Source organism: Schistocerca nitens, chromosome 7, assembly GCF_023898315.1.
Source record: "Schistocerca nitens isolate TAMUIC-IGC-003100 chromosome 7, iqSchNite1.1, whole genome shotgun sequence".
Lineage (NCBI taxonomy): Eukaryota > Metazoa > Arthropoda > Insecta > Orthoptera > Acrididae > Schistocerca > Schistocerca nitens.
This window is the reverse complement of record NC_064620.1, coordinates 312032476-312052358: the sequence shown is the minus strand read 5'-3', so window position 1 is coordinate 312052358 and position 19883 is coordinate 312032476. Positions and strand designations below refer to the sequence as shown.

The 19883-nt window shown below is 39.9% G+C and overlaps 1 protein-coding gene across 1 annotated transcript in view; it reads right to left on the bottom strand.

Moving 5' to 3' along the window:
* Nucleotides 1-3150: 3150 nt before the first annotated feature.
* LOC126194859 (protein SYS1 homolog) overlaps nucleotides 3151-19883 on the bottom strand; it is a 51485-nt gene continuing 34752 nt past the window's right edge. The window contains exon 3 of the mRNA XM_049933203.1: nucleotides 3151-3496. Within this exon, the coding sequence (XP_049789160.1) occupies nucleotides 3256-3496 (241 nt within the window). The 3' untranslated portion in view covers nucleotides 3151-3255. The remainder of the gene's footprint in view (nucleotides 3497-19883) is intronic.

Here is a 19883-nt window from a genome sequence, read left to right as displayed (position 1 = left end):
TGCTTGTTGGTGGGTTTGATGTGGACGGACGTGTGAAGCTGGCCATTGGACAGATGGAGGTCAACATCAAGGAAAGTGGCATGGGATTTGGAGTAGGACCAGGTGAATCTGATGGAACCAAAGGAGTTGAGGTTGGAGAGGAAATTCTGGAGTTCTTCTTCACTGTGAGTCCAGATCATGAAGACGTCATCAATAAATATGTACCAGACTTTGGGTTGGCAGGCCTGGGTAACCAAGAAGGCTTCCTCTAAGCGACCCATGAATAGGTTGGCGTACGAGGGGGCCATCCTGGTACCCATGGCTGATCCCTTTAATTGTTGGTATGTCTGGCCTTCGAAGGTGAAGAAGTTGTGGGTCAGGATGAAGCTGGCTAAGGTAATGAGGAAAGAGGCTTTAGGTAGGGAGGCAGGTGATCGGCGTGAAAGGAAGTGCTCCATCGCAGCGAGGCCCTGGACGTGCGGAATATTTGTGTATAAGGAAGTGGCATCAATAGTTACTAGGATGGTTTCCGGGGGTAACAGATTGGGTAAGGATTCCAGGTGTTCGAGAAAGTGGTTGGTGTCTTTGATGAAGGATGGGAGACTGCATGTAATGGGTTGAAGGTGTTGATCTACATAGGCAGAGATACGTTCTGTGTGGGCTTGGTAACCAAGCTACAGTGGGGCGGCCGGGATGATTGGGTTTGTGAATTTTAGGAAGAAGGTAGAAGGTAGGGGTGCGGGGTGTCGGTGTGGTCAGGAGGTTGATGGAGTCAGGTGAAAGGTTTTGTAGGGGCCTAAGGTTCTGAGTATTCCTTGAAGCTCCAACTGGACATCAGGAATGGGATTACCTTGGCAAACTTTGTATGTGGTGTTGTCTGAAACACAGTCCCTCAGCCACATACTCCCGATGATCAAGTACCACGGTCGTGGAACCCTTGTCCGCCGGAAGAACGACGATGGATCGGTCAGCCTTCAGATCACGGATAGCCTGGGCTTCAGCAGTGGTGATGTTGGGAGTAGGATTAAGGTTTTTTTTTAAGAAAGATTGAGAGGCAAGGCTGGAAGTCAGAAATTCCTGGAAGGTTTGGAGAGGGTGATTTCGAGGAAGAGGAGGTGGGTCCCGCTGTGACGGAGGATGGAACTGTTCCAGGCAGGGTTCAATTTGGATAGTGTCTTGGGGAGTTGGATCATTAGGAGTAGGATTAGGATCATTTTTCTTCGTGGCAAAGTGATATTTCCAGCAGAGAGTACGAGTGTAGGACAGTAAATCTTTGACGAGGGCTGTTTGGTTGAATCTAGGAGTGGGGCTGAAGGTGAGGCCTTTGGATAGGACAGAGGTTTCGGATTGGGAGATAGGTTTGGAGGAAAGGTTAACTACTGAATTAGGGTGTTGTGATTCCAGATAGTGTTGATTAGAATTGTGAGGTTTTGGGGGGAGTGGAGCTGGAAGTGGGAGATTGAGTAGATGGGAGAGACTGGGTCTGTGTGCAATGAGAGGAGGTTGAGATTTGCTGGAAAGGTTGTGAAGGGTGAGTGAGTTGCCTTTCCGGAGGTGGGAAACCAGGAGATTGGATAGTTTTTTGAGGTGGAGGGTGGCATGCTGTTCTAATTTGCGGTTGGCCTGTAGGAGGATGCTCTGAACAGCCGGTGTGGATGTGGGAGAGGAAAGATTGAGGACTTTTATTAAGGATAGGAGTTGAGGGGTGTGTTCATTGGCTGAGTTGATGTGTAGGTGAAGGATTAGGTGGGTGAGGGCAATGGATTGTTCAGTTTGGAATTGGTATAGGGACTGACGGAAAGAAGGGTTACAGCCAGAGATGGGAACTTTAAGTGTGAGGCCTTTGGGTGTAATGCCAAATGTCAGACAAGCCTGAGAAAATAAAATGTGGGAGCGTAATCTGGCTAGGGCGAAGGCATGTTTGCGGAGGGAATGTAAATAAAACTTAATGGGGTCGTTGTGTGGGTGTTGTGAGGGTGACATGGTATTAGAAGCTGGAAAGTGTAACATGAGGCTGAAATGAAAATGACGTCTGCTTGTGAGATGTCTGCTTGTGTCTGTATATGTGTTGATGGATATGTGTGTGTGTGCGAGTGTATACCAGTCCTTTTTTCCCCCTAAGGTAAGTCTTTCCGCTCCCGGGATTGGAACAGCATCGTAATCAGAAGAATCACTGCTTTTCAGTGACCTAATGATTTTTCTAAACTTTTAAAAAAGTAACTTATCAAAACAGTGTAAGTTACTGTGTTGCACAAACATATCACTTCACTTTGGGCCCTGACAGTACAAATTCTTACAATATTATGACAAGGATAGCTGCTGCTCACCATACAGCAGAGACGTTGAGTCGCAGATAGGCACAACAAAAAGATTGTCAGAGAGTGAGCTTTCTGTCAGCAAGGCCTTTGTCAAAAATAGACCACACACACACACACACACACACACACACACACACACACACACACACACACACACACACACGACAACACTCTCTGGATGCGGAGGCTGGTCTCAGCAGCCAGAGACTGTGATCATGTGTGTGAGATACGCGTGAGCATGAGTGACAGCATGAGCATATACGTGTGTTTTGTCTATTTTTGACAAAGGCATTGCTGGCCAAAAGCTCACTCTCTGACAATCTTTTTGTTGTACGTATCAGCGACTCAGCATCTCCGCTATATGGTAAGTAGCAACTACCCTTTAATAATATTGTTACATTCCATCCAGGATTTTCCTTTATTTGATAGTACAAATTCTTAAGTGTGCATAACTGCTATTCTACCTGGGTACTTCTTGCTGTAGACTTACACTGCTAATCTTACAGGCATCGCTTTAGTTATGCTTGCCTGGCAGCTGCACTCTGTCTCTCAAAAACATCTGTGGAGCGAATGCCTTCTCAGTGTCTGGAAAATTAACTGTAGCTAATTAAATCTTGTCTTGCAGGCTAATATTTCAATGATGGAACAGGATATCCTATAACATTTATAGCAAAAATCTAAGACTTTGAGCTTTAAAGGGGTAAGAATCACAGCAAAAGGGCAGTTATATGAAAAAATGGATCATATGTAAATATTTCTATCTTTATATCCATTGGTATTTCTGATTAATTATTGACTTCTCCACATGGTATCACAGTCTGTAATATTTCCATATCAAATTTCATAAAATGCGTTTGCAGCTGTAGAACATTTTTATTTTTAAGACAAATGTTACATTTCTCATAGTCAAACGAGCACAAACATGGAAATTTAAAGTCATCTGTTGCACCATTAATCATCACAGGTCTGCTTTAGGTCCCATATTTAAAGGAATTGCTTGTAGTTCTGTCCTCATGCAAAGAAATTCTCCACACACACACATGATTGTGAGGCACACTATATTCAACAACCACCATGAGAAAGCACTTGGGAAGTGGCTATTGTAGTACCAGCATATAATGAGGTGTATTAGGTGAGCTGTACAAGAAAAATCCAAGCACTGCTTTGTACGCTGCACAATAAACCACAGTCCTAAAGCACTGAAAAGAAATTAAAATCAAGGTTTATCATCATACCAAAAGGGGTTGTTGATGTAAGACAAGAATATGTAAGCGGCCATCAAAATGTTTCCATCTGAGGGCATTGCTGCATCATATATGCAATGCAGCGCGACTCTGATGTGGGTATACAAGTGCCAACATGTAGGCAAGGGATTAATGTGGCATTTGTGTCTTTCTGATGTGCATGTGGTAAATGAGAAAACTTAAACTATGACAGCATTACCAAATGCACCCAAAAGGACTGGTGCTTTTCTTGGCCACCGAAGGACACACGCCTGTACACATCCTTTGGAAAATGAAGAATGTGTATGGGGCAACATGCCGGCCAAATACCACAGTTGTGGAATGGTGTGCCAAGTTCTGTGCTGATCGTGATTCAACACTAGATGCTGGTTGATCTGGGAGGCTAGCTTCATCCGTTACGGACAGCAATTCAAGGAACCTGGTGTCTCCATCACTGGTGAATAGTACTGTGCAAAGCTGGAGAAATTATAGCGTGCAATTAAGGAGAAATGTCCAAGAAAACTATGAATGGTCTGCTGCTGCTTCATGATAACATGTCATATTGCAAGTGTTGCAAAGCACACAGATGTTACACCAATGTAAATGGGAGACACACTAGCACCAGCCCTACAGTCCTGATCTCTCCCAGATGGGATTATCGTGACTTCGGTTCCATAAAAATGCCCCAAAGATTTGACAATTCCTTTCAGATGAGGATATGCAGCACGCAGTTACAGACTTATTAATGCAGCAAGACAGTGTTTTACCAAATGGGTATCTTCAAGCTGGTGCATTGGTGGGATGAGTGTGTCAGTGTTCATTGTAATATTGCCCAATTGGTCTGTGTGGCCTTCAAACCGAAACTTTTTGATTGCCCCTTATATTTATCATACTTCATTTTTATTGTATATCAATATTATGATTATTCTTACAATATGTTAACTAAAGATATAACAAGATCATACTCTTTACAAAGTTCAATTTCAGTCTTAATGTAGTAGGGAAATGTGCATTATATAGTATCAAACATAAGACAAATAAATAATTATAGTAGAATTTGTATCTTCTTTGCGGCCTCCATTATTCATTGTGCAAAATAATAGATCACAAAGATTTGCATCAATCACAAAAGAAAAAAAAAACTGGTGATAAATGGACCAATTAATGTTAAGAGTAAAAACCCACGTAATATTTGAAGAGAAACTAGATGTGGTTTCAATTGAAACACCCAATTGTTTATGTCTGTTTCCATTTTGTGTACTGCAACTCTGGCTTCAATTTTAACATGAATAAGTGTTTTAACATGAGTAAGTACCTCCAATGTTTTTTCAAGTCTTTTGGTTTTCTTCTGATAACTGACCTGTCTATTTCTCTGGTTCCCAATTCTGATGTTGTAACATGTTTGTGAATTTTTGGCAGAGACAAATGTGTATCACAAAAAGGGAGAGGAGGGGGGAGGGGGAGGGGGAGGGGGGGGGTGTGAGAGAGAGAGAGAGAGAGAGAGAGAGAGAGAGAGAGAGAGAGAGAGAGAGAGATGACAGCCAAATTTTATATTTCATGATGAACAGTGGTACCATTGTGTTGTTCCCAAAACACAATGATGTATATATCACAAATAAGAACACCTTAGTCATCTCTCGGTTAAAGAAAGATCTATAAAGACTCCACACTAATTCTATCGGAACAAAAGTATTGAAAGGAAATGGCTGTGTCTTTACTGGTGGGGCTATAACGACATTCACCTGTACTGATACGTGGAAATAGAAATTACAAATATGGGTGCTCAAACACAAATCTAGTAATTAACTATGTGCTTCCTGGTGTTCTATCAGGCTATTGTTTCCATTTTATGCACAATATTTCAACAAGTGATCCAACTGTCTTCTTCACATGCTGCGAGTTTTGTTTTTATGTGTACTTGCTGCCTAGACTCCAACCATACTGTAAACTATTGTTCATAGTTGAGTTCGATTCCCGATGTTCACAGCTCTGTTTGACACATTTGTTTCTCAGACCTTGCTCTGGTATTCTGTGAAACACAAAAGTTTCTCAGAATTTTCCAACTTTTATGGATATGATGACAAACAAGATTGTCATAAATTGGGTGCCTGACCCCATGTGTTATTCAAATTGAAACCACTGTCCTTGTTCATGACAGACACTCTAATTATGCTGCCCCACAAACTTAGCATTTACATCACAATACTGGATCTCATTGTATTTAATTTCATGATTATATTCAAGGTACTACCTCTGGGACAGCATAACTAAGGATTCTGTTGAAATAAAGATGTCAGAAAACCAAGTAATCAGGGATGGTAGTTTTAATTTAAATAACGCTTGGGGTCCAGCACTCAGTTTATTAAAATCTTAACAGCCACCATATCTGCCACAGTTTGAAAAAGCTGAAAGAATTTGTGTTTCACAGAACATCAGTGTGAGGTCTGAAAAACATAAAGCTATACACAGTGAGGTGCGACAACAATAGTTCACAGTCTGGTTGGAGCCCAAGCAGCGAGTAAACATACCAATAAAACTTGCAGCACCTAAAAGATGATGACTGGGCTGATTGTCATACTATTGTGCATAAAATGGAAAGAATAACGTGGCAGAACACCAAAATCACATTATTAAAATCATTCGCACCAAGAAAACCTGAGAATCACAAATCTAGTGTCTTAACCTTGTCTGGATTCAGACCTTGCAGATATGCTGCTGGATTATACAATAATTCACATTCATTGTAATTGACTACCCATAGAATGGTAAATAAAAGAATGCAAAATCATTCCAGAGTGTTACTAATTTTCTTTCAATACATGCCTGGAAGGACAGGTATACTAAGCATCACTAGTCTAATCATATGTGGGTAACAGACAAAAATGTGATCATCTGTCAAAGAACTCACGATGTTTCATGTGTGTTGTTGATTTCAGTTTTAAGCATTTAATCACATGTTAAGGAGTGCATTAATAGATTTTCATTTGAGCTTATATCTCCTATCAAACAAACGTTGGTCACTGCCCAAAACAGATCAAAACAAAACCAACCTGATACGTCAAATGCCAGAATAATGTGTCAATTCTGCCTAAGTTGCTGTCAAATGTTATAAGACAAAGATGTGTTTGGTTAGAGCTGTTTTTATCACAAACCTGAACTTTTGGCAAATAGTAAAAATTTCATTCTGGTATTTCTAGTATTACAAAAATATATTATACAATGAAAGCATAGTTCCACACAGAAAAGTACTACAAGTAATATCTTGGCTGTATTACCCATGTTCAAAGTTGAGATCACTAACACATGCCTGTGCAGTTCTTGAGATAGGCTGCTGGTCCGAATCCTTGTGGTGGATGAAATTTTCACAGCCAGCATTTTGCTGGCATGGGGAGAAGAGGAGGTAGCAGTACTGTCTCATGAAGTGAGAGCATGTGACACTATTGATGTTAATTCATCTGTAGAATTGGGACATATAGCTGAGCTGCTCCCATGGTGCTATTAAAGGGGAGTAAGCTATGTGCCGGCACCAGGTATCACCCTCTCCCTCTGACTACAATCACACAACACACTACACTATACACACATTCATTACACTCATCTACAATCCACAAATACACATGGCACATGACACATCTCTCACATATCTGCAGGAAAGGGGCCAATGTGTGTAGAGGAGAAACACCCTTTTCATCAGGGCAGCTGAACCCACACCTTGGGATATCCCTGACCAACAGTGCCACAAAAAATTTAATTTAATTTTTGGCTATAATCTTACTGGTTTTATGGCTTACATTCTTCTTCTTCTTCTTCTTCCTGCCAATGCAGGTCATTTAATGGCTTAAAATAAATCAGCATATTTTTTCTTTTATGGGCAACGAATCAAAATACTTTTCGTTTCAATACCTACTCAAACATTAAATCATATTCAATAATGTAGTCTGGAAGATGTGTCTTTGGTACTGACAGCTCAGTATTGTTACTGTATTGTCTGGTGACCACTGCACGCCAGCCAGTAATGGACTGGGCTCGAGCAGGTAGCACAAGCCACATTGCCATACTGTAAAATTGACATGCATGTGTTTCATTGTTTGTGTAACTAGAAATCTAGTTCATAGTTTATTTTGTTTTTATGAGTTTACTTGCTTCAATTAATTTCAAACTATGTCCACTGTGACGAGTTATGCTTGCATAACCAAGATGTGAAGTGAAACTGGGGAAGAAAATCGTGCTACACAGCCAGGTTTGTGAATCTGCATGTTCAGTGAAGGACTATGTAGACAAAGAAAAGGAGAAAAGCGAGCCCTTTTATCCTGTTGGTCAGGTTGTTAAGGGAACTGAACAGCTTTGAAAGTAAGTGAACACTGTTGTAAAGATATGGGAAGAACAGTACAATAGAGATTGTGATGAGAGTGGCAAATCGAGGCTGCAGACACCAGGAAAAAAGCAGCCAAGGAAAAAGTAAGAGATTTGACCAATTCCTACAAACATGCTATATGTCATCAGGCTATTATAACAGAAGGGAAAATCCCAAATTAACTACATTGCTCCTTCATAAAGATGATCTTCTTAAAGGCAGCAAATTTTCACTGCATACAGTGTACAAAGACATAGGCTTCAGCTTCTAAGTGTTTAATGGATGTGATATATTAATGGATAGGACAGGTGTTGTTGCATGGCATTGCAGATTACTGTGCAAAATCATGGCTGTAACATGGTGAGATGAAACTTGGATTAATGCCAGCCATTCTTCAAGTAGCGGCTGGAAAAATGAAATGCCCAAGGATGCAATGGCAGTGCCTGTTGGAAAAGGGGGGAAAATTATTGTTTTATGTGCAGGTACATCAGACATTTTGTTCCAAACTTTCTGTTAATGTTTCTTTCAGCACAGACAGGTGATTACAATGAAGAGATGAACAGCACGGTTTTTTCAAAGTGGTTCATGACACTGCTTATGACAAATCTGACAAGGCCATCAGTGCTCATTATGGATAATGCCCCACATCATTCTGTTGTTCACATCTAAGACATAAACTTCGAGGGGGGAAGGGGGCACTGTGACCTCATTCAGTGGATGAAAAGACTAAATGGAGATGGCAGACAACTTTCAAAGAAGGTTGAACTGCTCAAAATTGTAGCACAAAAGAAACAATTTCCAGCATACAGAACTGATGAGATTGATAAAAGGCAAAGGCATGAAATCATTCAGCTTCCTCCATGCCACTGTCATTTCAATGAAATTCAAGGGGTATGGGCACAAATAAGAAATTACACTGCAAAAAACAACAAAATTAATCTTTATACTTAAGAATCTTCCAGTAAACGCTGTAAACAGTGACAAGTAAGATGGGGACAAAAACTGTGATCATAACTGCATGTGTCATCAGATAAGCAGCCACAAAGACGTCATGGAAAAATGCACAGAAAATTTAATAATAAATCTGTGAGAGAGCAGCCATAGCTCAAGCGGAGGAGAAAAGAGCTATTCTAAATCAGATTCTGACAGTGATATGAGTGGTGTTTTCCCATTAGCATAACTGCAACACACTTGAGAATTTAAAAAGGCACCATGGCAGCATCCTGTCATCCCACTGAGTAAATTATTCAGCTGCTCAACGCAGAACTAGTTCATAATGCAAATACTTAACAACGAAAATAAAAACTGTGAATGTTTGCTGACATTGTGAAAATAGTTTTCATTTCTACTGTTAAGTATAACAAATACCTTTATGATATTTCGCCTTACTAGATACTAAATAACAATTTTCAAGTTTTGGAGTTTATATATTACAAACAGCAACTCTAAATAAATTCATGCATTAACTACATGTTGTCGAGGCTTTTGTTTTTGCCATTTGAGAAAGTGATTAGTAGTGACTGAGTGTGGGGCTGCATAACTCATGTCTAGCAACATTGCTGTCTGCCTGCCTGAACTGTCAATACCAATTATTCGTCCCATGGATTATAAATTCAGCATTCAAAAAATATTCCTCTTTCTAAATGACAGTTTCTATAACTGTTGCACAAAGCTGTTCTATCAAAGTGTACACCCATTGCTCCAAGTTGGTCCACCTCATTGTCAGACTTCAAGAGAAGGTCATTATAGAAAATAATGACTTGAACCATGTTTAGATTATTATCGGGAGTGACAGTCACCTGAATGTTACCCACCTACTCACAGGCAAGCAATGCCCTTAACTGGGCAGGGGATGCTGTTTTAATCAAAGAAGAATCGCCATCTGTCCTGGTATAAATCAAGTATTCGAGGGAATATTTCTATGGAGGGAGTATTTCTATGCTTGTCGCTTGGCGCTACGTTCCTCCCATGGTGTAGCCAGCCAAGGAAACATTTTGTGGCCATCTCTCTGCTCTCAATAAGTTTTTTTCCTTCTGAATAGGCTGATGGGGCCATATGACCACAAGTGGGAGAAAACTCCATCTGTTTCAAATGCAAGTCATCCACCACAGAGCCACAAACTCTGAAAGTGATTAGTAGTGACTGAGTGTGGGGCTGCATAACTCATGTCTAGCAACATTGCTGTCTGCCTGCCTGAACTGTCAATACCAATTATTCGTCCCATGGATTATAAATTCAGCATTCAACACAGTTGAAACACTTTTTGTTTGGGTCCCAAGCTGTGTTTGTCGTATTTCTGTTACATGAGTCTTTAGCCTGGTGTCTTCGCGGCCATCTTTAAATCGTTTAAACCACTCAAACACTTGTGTTCGCGATAAACAATCATCGCCGTACACTTGTTGTAACATTACAAACGTTTCACTTGCAGATTTTCCTAGTTTGAAACAAAATTTGATGTTAACACGCTGTTCTTTCTGTACACTCAACATTTTCCGACGCACAGACAAAACATCAACTACTTAAAACAGACGCCACGGGCAGACTGAGTGCAGGAGGCAGATGAAACTCGAGCAGTAGGCGGAGCGAGAGTCACGTGACAGGCCACGCAACTTTCAGCCTTATTGCATTCGTTTTATTGTTTCCCCAGTACTAGTCCATTTTTTTTTTTCTAGCCACACCTCGTATGCATGTGGAGAGATGAAGTTTTTTCCAGATCCTGTCAAGACTCCATCTGTTTCTTGCAAAATTGGAGTATCCACAGACTAATGAACATCATGTCATAATAAATTAAATTGGTTGCCACAGCCAATTAATGCCTTCACCTCTCAGTTAGTTATTCGTACATATTTAAATTTACAGCCTTAACACTGTTTACATTCATAATCGCCTTTTGATTATTCTTCTCGTCCCTTGTTGTTGTGGTTGCAGTCACTTGACTTGTGACCGCTTGCATCACAGTTGAAACACTTTTTGTTTGGGTCCCAAGCTGTGTTTGTCGTATTTCTGTTACATGAGTCTTTAGCCTCTTTCTTAACGGAGTTTAAATTTTCACTGCTGCAACTTTTTAAGTTTCTTTTCAGCAATGATTTCACAGCTCTTTCATAATGCCTCATTTTTTCCTTAAACTTTCTCACACTTCCAGTGCCATAAAGTAGAAGTTTTCTGCCAGAGTCAGCTTCTGTTCCATCAGTCACATACTGAAATACGGAGTCAAGTATTATTGGCACGGCTGGCAATTTCCTTCATTACAGGAAAATATTCTTGAAGAGAGTCTTCTTGTTTCTTCTTTCATTGAGCCAGCAGTTGGTTAACCTCCGCAGCTTTTGTTTGCATGCCAAACTCTTCCTGCAAAGCTTTCTTAAATGCAGCCCACAATGTAAGACCCTTCTCACCGCGAATAGAAAGCTTAGCCAAACCTTCAAGTGATTTTGCAAAAACAAGCATTGCAGTTCACTCCAATCCATTAAAAATGCCATTTACTCAAGTTTTCTGCCAGAGTCAGCTTCTGTTCCATCAGTCACATACTGAAATACGGAGTCAAGTATTATTGGCACGGCTGGCAATTTCCTTCATTACAGGAAAATATTCTTGAAGAGAGTCTTCTTGTTTCTTCTTTCATTGAGCCAGCAGTTGGTTAACCTCTGCAGCTTTTGTTTGCATGCCAAACTCTTCCTGCAAAGCTTTCTTAAATGCAGCCCACAATGTAAGACCCTTCTCACCGCGAATAGAAAGCTTAGCCAAACCTTCAAGTGATTTTGGAAAAACAAGCATTGCAGTTCACTCCAATCCATTAAAAATGCCATTTACTCAAAAACCTATGATCCACTTTTTAACTGGTCATCTGCCAGTGCCCTAAATGACTTAATTGCACCCTTGACATCACTAAATGACAGAGTAAATTTACACTGATCTTGTGAATGCAGTGAGAACAGTGTTTTGCTTTTATCTCTTGTTCCTAATCAAAATCTTTTTCCATCTTCTTCTCAAGTAAAGTTGATGTTTTATGACTACCCATTTGTATTTCATCCTCTCTTCATCATCAGCATTGTTACCATCCCCTACACATTCTGTGTCATCATTAATTTTCAAAGTAAGCTTGTCAGTGTTAGATAAATAATAACAAATCTCAGTAGTCATTTCATTTTTCTCTAATAGCGTGGCTAAGCTGTGTGCCTGTGGTTAAAAATAAGTTGTTAGGATTATATCCTTTCTTCCATCTTGCAGATTTGAAGATAGGTTTCTGTTTAAAATCAAAAGAAATTGTAGAGCTGGTGGTGTGAGTTAAAAATCTCCCTCTCCCTCCCTGTGTGTGTGTGTGTGTGTGTGTGTGTGAGAGAGAGAGAGAGAGAGAGAGAGAGAGAGAGAGAGAGAAATGCCAAATTTAAGTTTAAGCAGTGGAAAGGACATGTTGGAATATCAACCGTTATGAAAGGATAGATTGCTATTCACTATAAAGATGGCATGTAACTGTTTGAGTTTTCCTGAAAGCTTGCAAAGCTATTCACTTTTGCTACAACTCAAGCCTTGTACATTAATTTGGCATATTCTGATTTTGGAGGCAATTATCAAATGGTCCTGAGAGTTTTGTTTGCTTCTTTCTTGTCACAATGCATTTGATAGGAGATCAAAAGACAATCTGGAAGTGTTAAATGGGGGGAGAGGGCAGCATGAGTACGTACTGCTACAGATGCAAGCAGCTTTACCACAGTCTCGCCCCCCAGTTTTAATATTAAGACCTAAAATCAATTTTGTGCGAAAAGTGTGTACCTTACAAAGCTTATCAATAAATGATAATGAAGTGGAAATGTTTGAACCAGAAGGAAACGTGCCTACCAGATGCCAAAACAGAAAAATCCAGTAAGAGGGGGGGGGGTGAGATGGAAGAAGTAATGTTGGACAACTGTTGGAACTTCATCAATTTTAACATAGAAGAGAAAACAAAATTTAATGGGGAGAAGTAAAGAAGAAATTTACATAGAGGAATTTAGGGAGATGGAAAATAACCCTGAAATGTGGTTCACATGAGAAACAAGACGTAGATAATGAGTTGGAAGTATAACACACAAGATCAAGTCACATTTTAGAAGTGCCTGACAGATTGTAGTTTTGAGAGTTTTGTTTAAATTTTCCACAGTTTGTGTGCTAACATTATAATGCTCATGTTAAAGAGCAAGGTTTTGAGACTGAACTAAACTACTGCAAGGACAGTACTACTGATGCACACATGATTCAGAAAGTTTTATAAGAATTATTAATCTAAGATCTTGATCTAAAGACATTTTGAAATCATTCACTTTTGTAAACAGACAGTTGTTGTCTGGAAGACTGAGCTTGGTACAATACCCCCACCTCCCACAGGGATCACAAATCCTTTTGAGTATGTGCTTGGCTACCATGGGGCCCACAACTTTGCACCACAACTTCCCTTTCTGTGCTACAAGCCCCCTCTGTCTTTCTAACAGAAAGTCTTCCCTCTGTCTTTCTAACAGAAGGTCTTTCTGGTGCAGTTCCTGCTTGGACCTGGTACATGTTTTAGGACCTTAGTTTTCCATTTCATTTCTGATACTGTCTACACTTTTCATTAATAAATACTTGGTTCCCATTGTTGGGTTTGACCTGCCACCACTTTTCCAAATTTTTCAGAAGTGCATATCATGCAGGGAAAGTCACCCAGTGTGATATATGTTCCACCTTTGTGGCTTTCCACCTTAGCACCTTTCTTTTCCAATGAGATAGTATGCCGAAACACAGCTTAGTGGCCATCCCATTGTGAGGGGGTCATGGCCATCCCATTGTGAGGGGGTCATCTAGTACTTGCATGCTGGTAGCCCCTGACCATGCAGGGACTGCAATATTGTGCCTGAGCTGAAACTTCCCCATGTATGCCAAGGAGTATGTGCCCATGGTGCTGGGGCATGGGGACTCCAAGCAACAGGTTACTGACCAGGTAGCCATTGCTAAGGGTGGGTCATTGTCAGCAAAAACTGATGCAAACGTTGAAAAAATCGGTAAACTTGTTCGACAAGATCGCCGTTTAACAATCAGAGCAGTGTCTGAGTTAACAGGAGTTGACAAGGAAAGTGTTAGGCAGATTCTTCATGAAAGTTTCAACATGAACAAAGTGTGTTCAAAAATGGTTCCAATGTGTCTCACAATTGAACAGAAGGAACGCCGAAGAATGATTTGTTCTGACATCCTGCAAAACATTGAAAGTGATCCCACCTTCTTACAAAATGTTATTACTTGCGATGAATCGTGGTTTTTTACTTACGATCCCAAAACTAAACGCCAATCGATGCATTGGAAAACTCCTGGTTCTCCACGACAAAAAAAAGCACGAATGTCAAAATCGAAATTCAAGGCAATGATGATTGTTTTTTTTTTGACATCAAAGGGATTGTGCACATTGATTGGGTACCAGAGGGACAAACAGTGAATCAGCATTACTACATTAGCGTCCTGGCTACCCTACGTGAGCGAGTACGGAGAAAACGGAATGATTTGTGGAGAAAAAAGTCATGGATCCTTCACCAAGACAATGCCCCAGCTCACAGTGCGTTGTCAGTGAAGACGTTTTTGGCAAAACACAACATTCTCATCTTAGATCATCCACCCTACTCACCTGATTTGGCCCCCTGTGACTTTTTTCTTTTCCCTAAAGTCAAGTCAGCTTTGAAAGGAACTAGATTTGAGACTGTTGAAGCAGTAAAAGAGAAAGCGATGGAAGTAATGTATGGACTTACCGAAAATGATCTGCAGCATTGCTATGAACAGTGGAAAATTCGTATGGAGCGGTGTAGAGACCGAGGAGGAGAGTACATTGAAGGAGATAACATGAAATTGTAAATAAATGTTTTTTCCAACATCAGTCCGGTTTTTTTCTAGCCGCACCTCATATTTTACAGGCATTGTCGAGACTGTTTGTGTGAAAATTGAAACATATTTTTGTGGTTTCCAGAGACACAATGAATTTAGAAATGGTAGATGGAATTGGTTTTCTAGATCAAATTGAAGTTTTAATAAACAAGGGTGGAGTTACAATTAGAAAACTTGAAGGGGAAGCTCATCTTATATGTATCCATGTAACACACAAACTAGAATTAGATGCTGAAAACTCTGTTAGTGATGAAACAAAGAAAGACATTGAGGATTTAGTGACTAATTACACCCCAACGAAGACAAAGTCCAGTGATGTCAGCATGAAGATTACTGTGAGAGAACAACAACTGGTATGTAGAAGACCCATAAGATTGTCACCAGGAGAGAAACAAATTGTTAACATCCATGTCCAGAAGTGGCATGATCATCAAATAATAGAACCAAGTTTATCTGAATATGCTAGCCAGGTGTTAGTTGTAAAAAAGAAAAATGGAGATTATCACAAATTAAACAAGATCGCAGTGAAAGATCATTATCCATTGCTCCTCATACAAGATCTTTTAGATAAACTACAAGATACCTGGGTGTTTTCCATACTAGACCTCCAGAATGTTTTTCTCCACATTGTTGTTGAAGAAGAAAGCTGAAAATATGCCTTGTTTGTGGCACACTCAGTGTAGTTTCAGTTTAGGAAAGTTTCACCTTGCTTATCAAATTCACCTGTAGTGTTCCAGCATTTTACAATTTTTTTGGGATTGACTCAAGAGAACATCATATTTATTTACATGTATGATACTATAATACCAACAGAGTGATCACAAGGCACTTCAATGGCTTGATTTAGTGTTAGAAACTGTAGAAGAATACAGCTTGGAAATTAATTTTGTAAAATGCCTGTTCTTGAAGAGGAATGTTGAATTTCTTGGGTGTGTTATACAGTGTAGACAAATCTGACCTCCTCCTGAGAAGACAATAGCTGTTCAAAATTTTCCAGAACCAAAATCTATTGCAGCAATACAAAACTTCCTATGTCTGATAGGATAATTTAGGAAGTTTTGCTCAAATTAGTATGCAACTGCCAAACCCCTGAGTGATTTGTTGTTGTTGTTGTGGTCTTCAGTCCTGAGACTGGTTTGATGCAGCTCTCCATGCTACTCTATCCCGTGCAAGCTTCTTCATCTCCCAGTACCTACCGCAACCTACATCCTTCTAAATCTGCTTAGTGTATTCATCTCTTGGTCTCCCTCTACGATTTTTACCCTCCACGCTGCCTTCCAATGCTAAATTTGTGATCCCTTGATGCCTCAAAACATGTCCTACCAACCGATCCCTTCTTCTAGTCAAGTTGTGCCACAAACTTCTCTTCTCCCCAATCCTATTCAATACCTCCTCATTAGTTATGTGATCTACCCACCTTATCTTCAGCATTCTTCTGTAGCACCACATTTCGAAAGCTTCTATTCTCTTCTTGCCCAAACTGGTTATCGTCCATGTTTCACTTCCATACATGGCTACACTCCATACAAATACTTTCAGAAACGCCTTCCTGACACTTAAATCTATACTCGATGTTAACAAATTTCTCTTCTTCAGAAACGCTTTCCTTGCCATTGCCAGTCTACATTTTATATCCTCTCTACTTCGACCATCATCAGTTATTTTGCTCCCCAAATAGCAAAACGCCTTTACTACTTTAAGTGTCTCATTTCCTAATCTAATTCCCTCAGCATCACCCGACTTAATTCGACTACATTCCATTATCCTCGTTTTGCTTTTGTTGATGTTCATCTTATATCCTCCTTTCAAGACACTGTCCATTCCATTCAACTGCTCTTCCAAGTCCTTTGCTGTCTCTGACAGAATTACAATGTCATCGGCGAATCTCAAAGTTTTTATTTCTTCTCCATGGATTTTAATACCTACTCTGAATTTTTCTTTTGTTTCCTTCACTGCTTGCTCAATACACAGATTGAATAACATCGGGGAGAGGCTACAACCCTGTCTCACACCCTTCCCAACCACTGCTCCCCTTTCATGCCGCTCGACTCTTATAACTGCCATCTGGTTTCTGTACAAATTGTAAATAGCCTTTCGCTCCCTGTATTTTACCCCTGCCACCTTCAGAATTTGAAAGAGAGTATCCCAGTCAACATTGTCAAAAGCTTTCTCTAAGTCTACAAATGCTAGAAACGTAGGTTTGCCCTTCCTTAATCTAGCTTCTAAGATAAGTCATAGGGTCAGTATTGCCTCGCGTGTTCTAACATTTCTACGGAATCCAAACTGATCATCCGCGAGGTCGGCTTCTACTAGTTTTTCCATTCGTCTGTAAAGAATTCGCATTAGTATTTTGCAGCTGTGGCTTATTAAACTGATAGTTCGGTGATTTTCACATCTGTCAACACCTGCTTTCTTTGGGATTGGAATTATTATATTCTTCTTGAAGTCTGAGGGTATTTCGCCTGTTTCATACATCTTGCTCACCAGATGGTAGAGTTTTGTCAGGACTGGTTCTCCCAAGGCCGTCAGTAGCTCTAATGGAATGTTGTCTACTCCGGGGGCCTTGTTTCGACTCAGGTCTTTCAGTGCTCTGTCAAACTCTTCACGCAGTACCGTATCTCCCATTTCATCTTCATCTACATCCCCTTACATTTCCATAATATTGTCCTCAAGTACATCACCCTTGTGTAGACCCTCGATATACTCCTTCCACCTTTCTGCTTTCCCTTCTTTGCTTAACACTGGGTTTCCATCTGAGCTCTTGATGTTCATGCAAGTGGTTCTCTTATTTCCAAAGGTCTCTTTAATTTTCCTGTAGGCAGTATCTATCTTACCCCTAGTGATACTCGCTTCTACATCCTTACATTTGTCCTCTAGCCATCCCTGCTTAGCAATTTTGCACTTCCTGTCGATCTCATTTTTGAGACGTTTGTATTCCTTTTTGCCTGCTTCATTTACTACATTTTTATATTTTCTCCTTTCATCAATTAAATTCAATATATCTTCTGTTACCCAAGGATTTCTACTAGCCCTCGTCTTTTTACCTACTTGATCCTCTGCTGCCTTCACTACTTCATCCCTCAGAGCTACCCATTCTTCTTCTATTGTATTTCAACCTGGTTCCTAAATCTCTGTCTTACCATTATATAATCTGATACCTTTTAGTATCTCCAGGTTCTTCCATGTATACAACCTTCTTTTATGATTCTTGAACCAAGTGTTAGCTATGATTAAGTTATGCTCTGTGCAAAATTCTACCAGGCAGCTTCCTCTTTCATTTCTTAGCCCCAATCCATATTCACCTACTACATTTCCTTCTCTCCCTTTTCCTACTACCGAATTCCAGTCACCCATGACTATTAAATTTTCGTCACCCTTCACTACCTGAATAATTTCTTTTATTTCATCATACATTTCTTCAATTTCTTCGTCATCTGCAGAGCTAGTTGGCATATAAACTTTTATTACTGTAGTAGGCGTGGGCTTCGTATCTATCTTTGCCACAATAATGCGTTCACTATGCTGTTTGTAGTAGCTTACCCGCATTCCTATTTTCCTATTCATTATTAAACCTACTCCTGCATTACCACTATTTGATTTTGTGTTTATAACCCTGTAGTCACCTGACCAGAAGTCTTGTTCCTCCTGCCACCGAACTTCACTAATTCCCACTATATATAACTTTAACCTATCCATTTCCCTCTTTAAATTTTCTAACCTACCTGCCCGATTAAGGGATCTGACATTCCACGCTCCGATCCGTAGAACACCAGTTTTCTTTTTCCTGAGTGAGTGATTTATTGAGGAATAATCGAGAACATAGGATTGAAGAGTAGCAGAGGCAAGCATTCAAGCTCAAAGATATTCTTTCATTGGACCCAGTTTTAAAAAGCTACAGCCCAACATGCAAAACTGAGTTACACAGGGACACAAGCTAAGAATGTTTTGGAGAAGTATTTTGCAAAAATCTACAGACAATGACAAGTTCCATCCAGTCTCATATATGAGTAAAAAACACCTCAAGAGGAAAAATGCAATAGATATGAGCTTGAAGTTTTAACTATTGTTAATGCCTTAAGGAAATTCAGTGTGTCTTTGTGAGGAATACATTTCAAAATTTTAATGGATTGCATTGCATTCAAAAAGATTATGGATACATAGGGTTTGTCACCAACAATAGCAAGATGTGCATTAGTCTTGGAAGAGCATTCCTACACTATTGAATACCACTCTGATTCTAGGCTGAAACATATAGGTGCCTTAAGTCAGTGTATGAATGTAATGCTTGGTTTTGCAGTAAGCTCAAGAGAAGGATGATGGTTTAGCAGCAGTCAAGAGCATTCTCAAAGAACGGCCTTATGAAAACCTTATAATGAGCTGTGGAATTCTTTTCAAGTCTTATGACAGAAGAGAGACTCCACCGATTTCACATACTATGCAATGTAAAATCATCAAGCTTGTGCATAAGAATTGAGTTACGCAAACTGAGGAGGAAGTAAAACAAAATTATAAACCGAATTTGAATAAAAGATCAAAAGAAGGGTCTTAAATTATGTAAAATGTTTAATTGTAAGTAAGAAATCAGGAAAGAAAGTTTCCTTCATCCCTTATTCAAAGAAACTGAGCCATTATCAAACAATGGAAAATCCAGGATGGAATATAAAAATATTATGAAAAGGGTAGTTGCTACTCACCATGCAGTGGAGATGCTGACTCACAGATAGGCAAAACAAAAAGAATGTCGTAAAGTGAACTTTCGGCCAACAAGGCCTTTGTCAAACACACACACACACACACACACACACACACACACACACGAGTACAGTCTCTGGCAGCTTAAGCCACAGTGAGTTAAGCTGCCAGAGACTGTAGTCGTGTGTGTGTGTGTGTGTGTGTGTGTGTGTGTGTGTGTGTGAGAGAGCACATGGATCATATTGGACCACTTCAATCAAAGCACAAAGGATACAACCACATTCTAAGAATTATTTAAAATTCGTGAAAAACAGTCTAGATTGCGATGGTTATTTTATTTAAAATAACCAGTTTTGGCCTGGTCTCAGGTCATCTTCAGAATAGCACCATCATCTGATGTTGACGACATCTGGAACAGTCCTACCTCAGTTGCTGAAACTG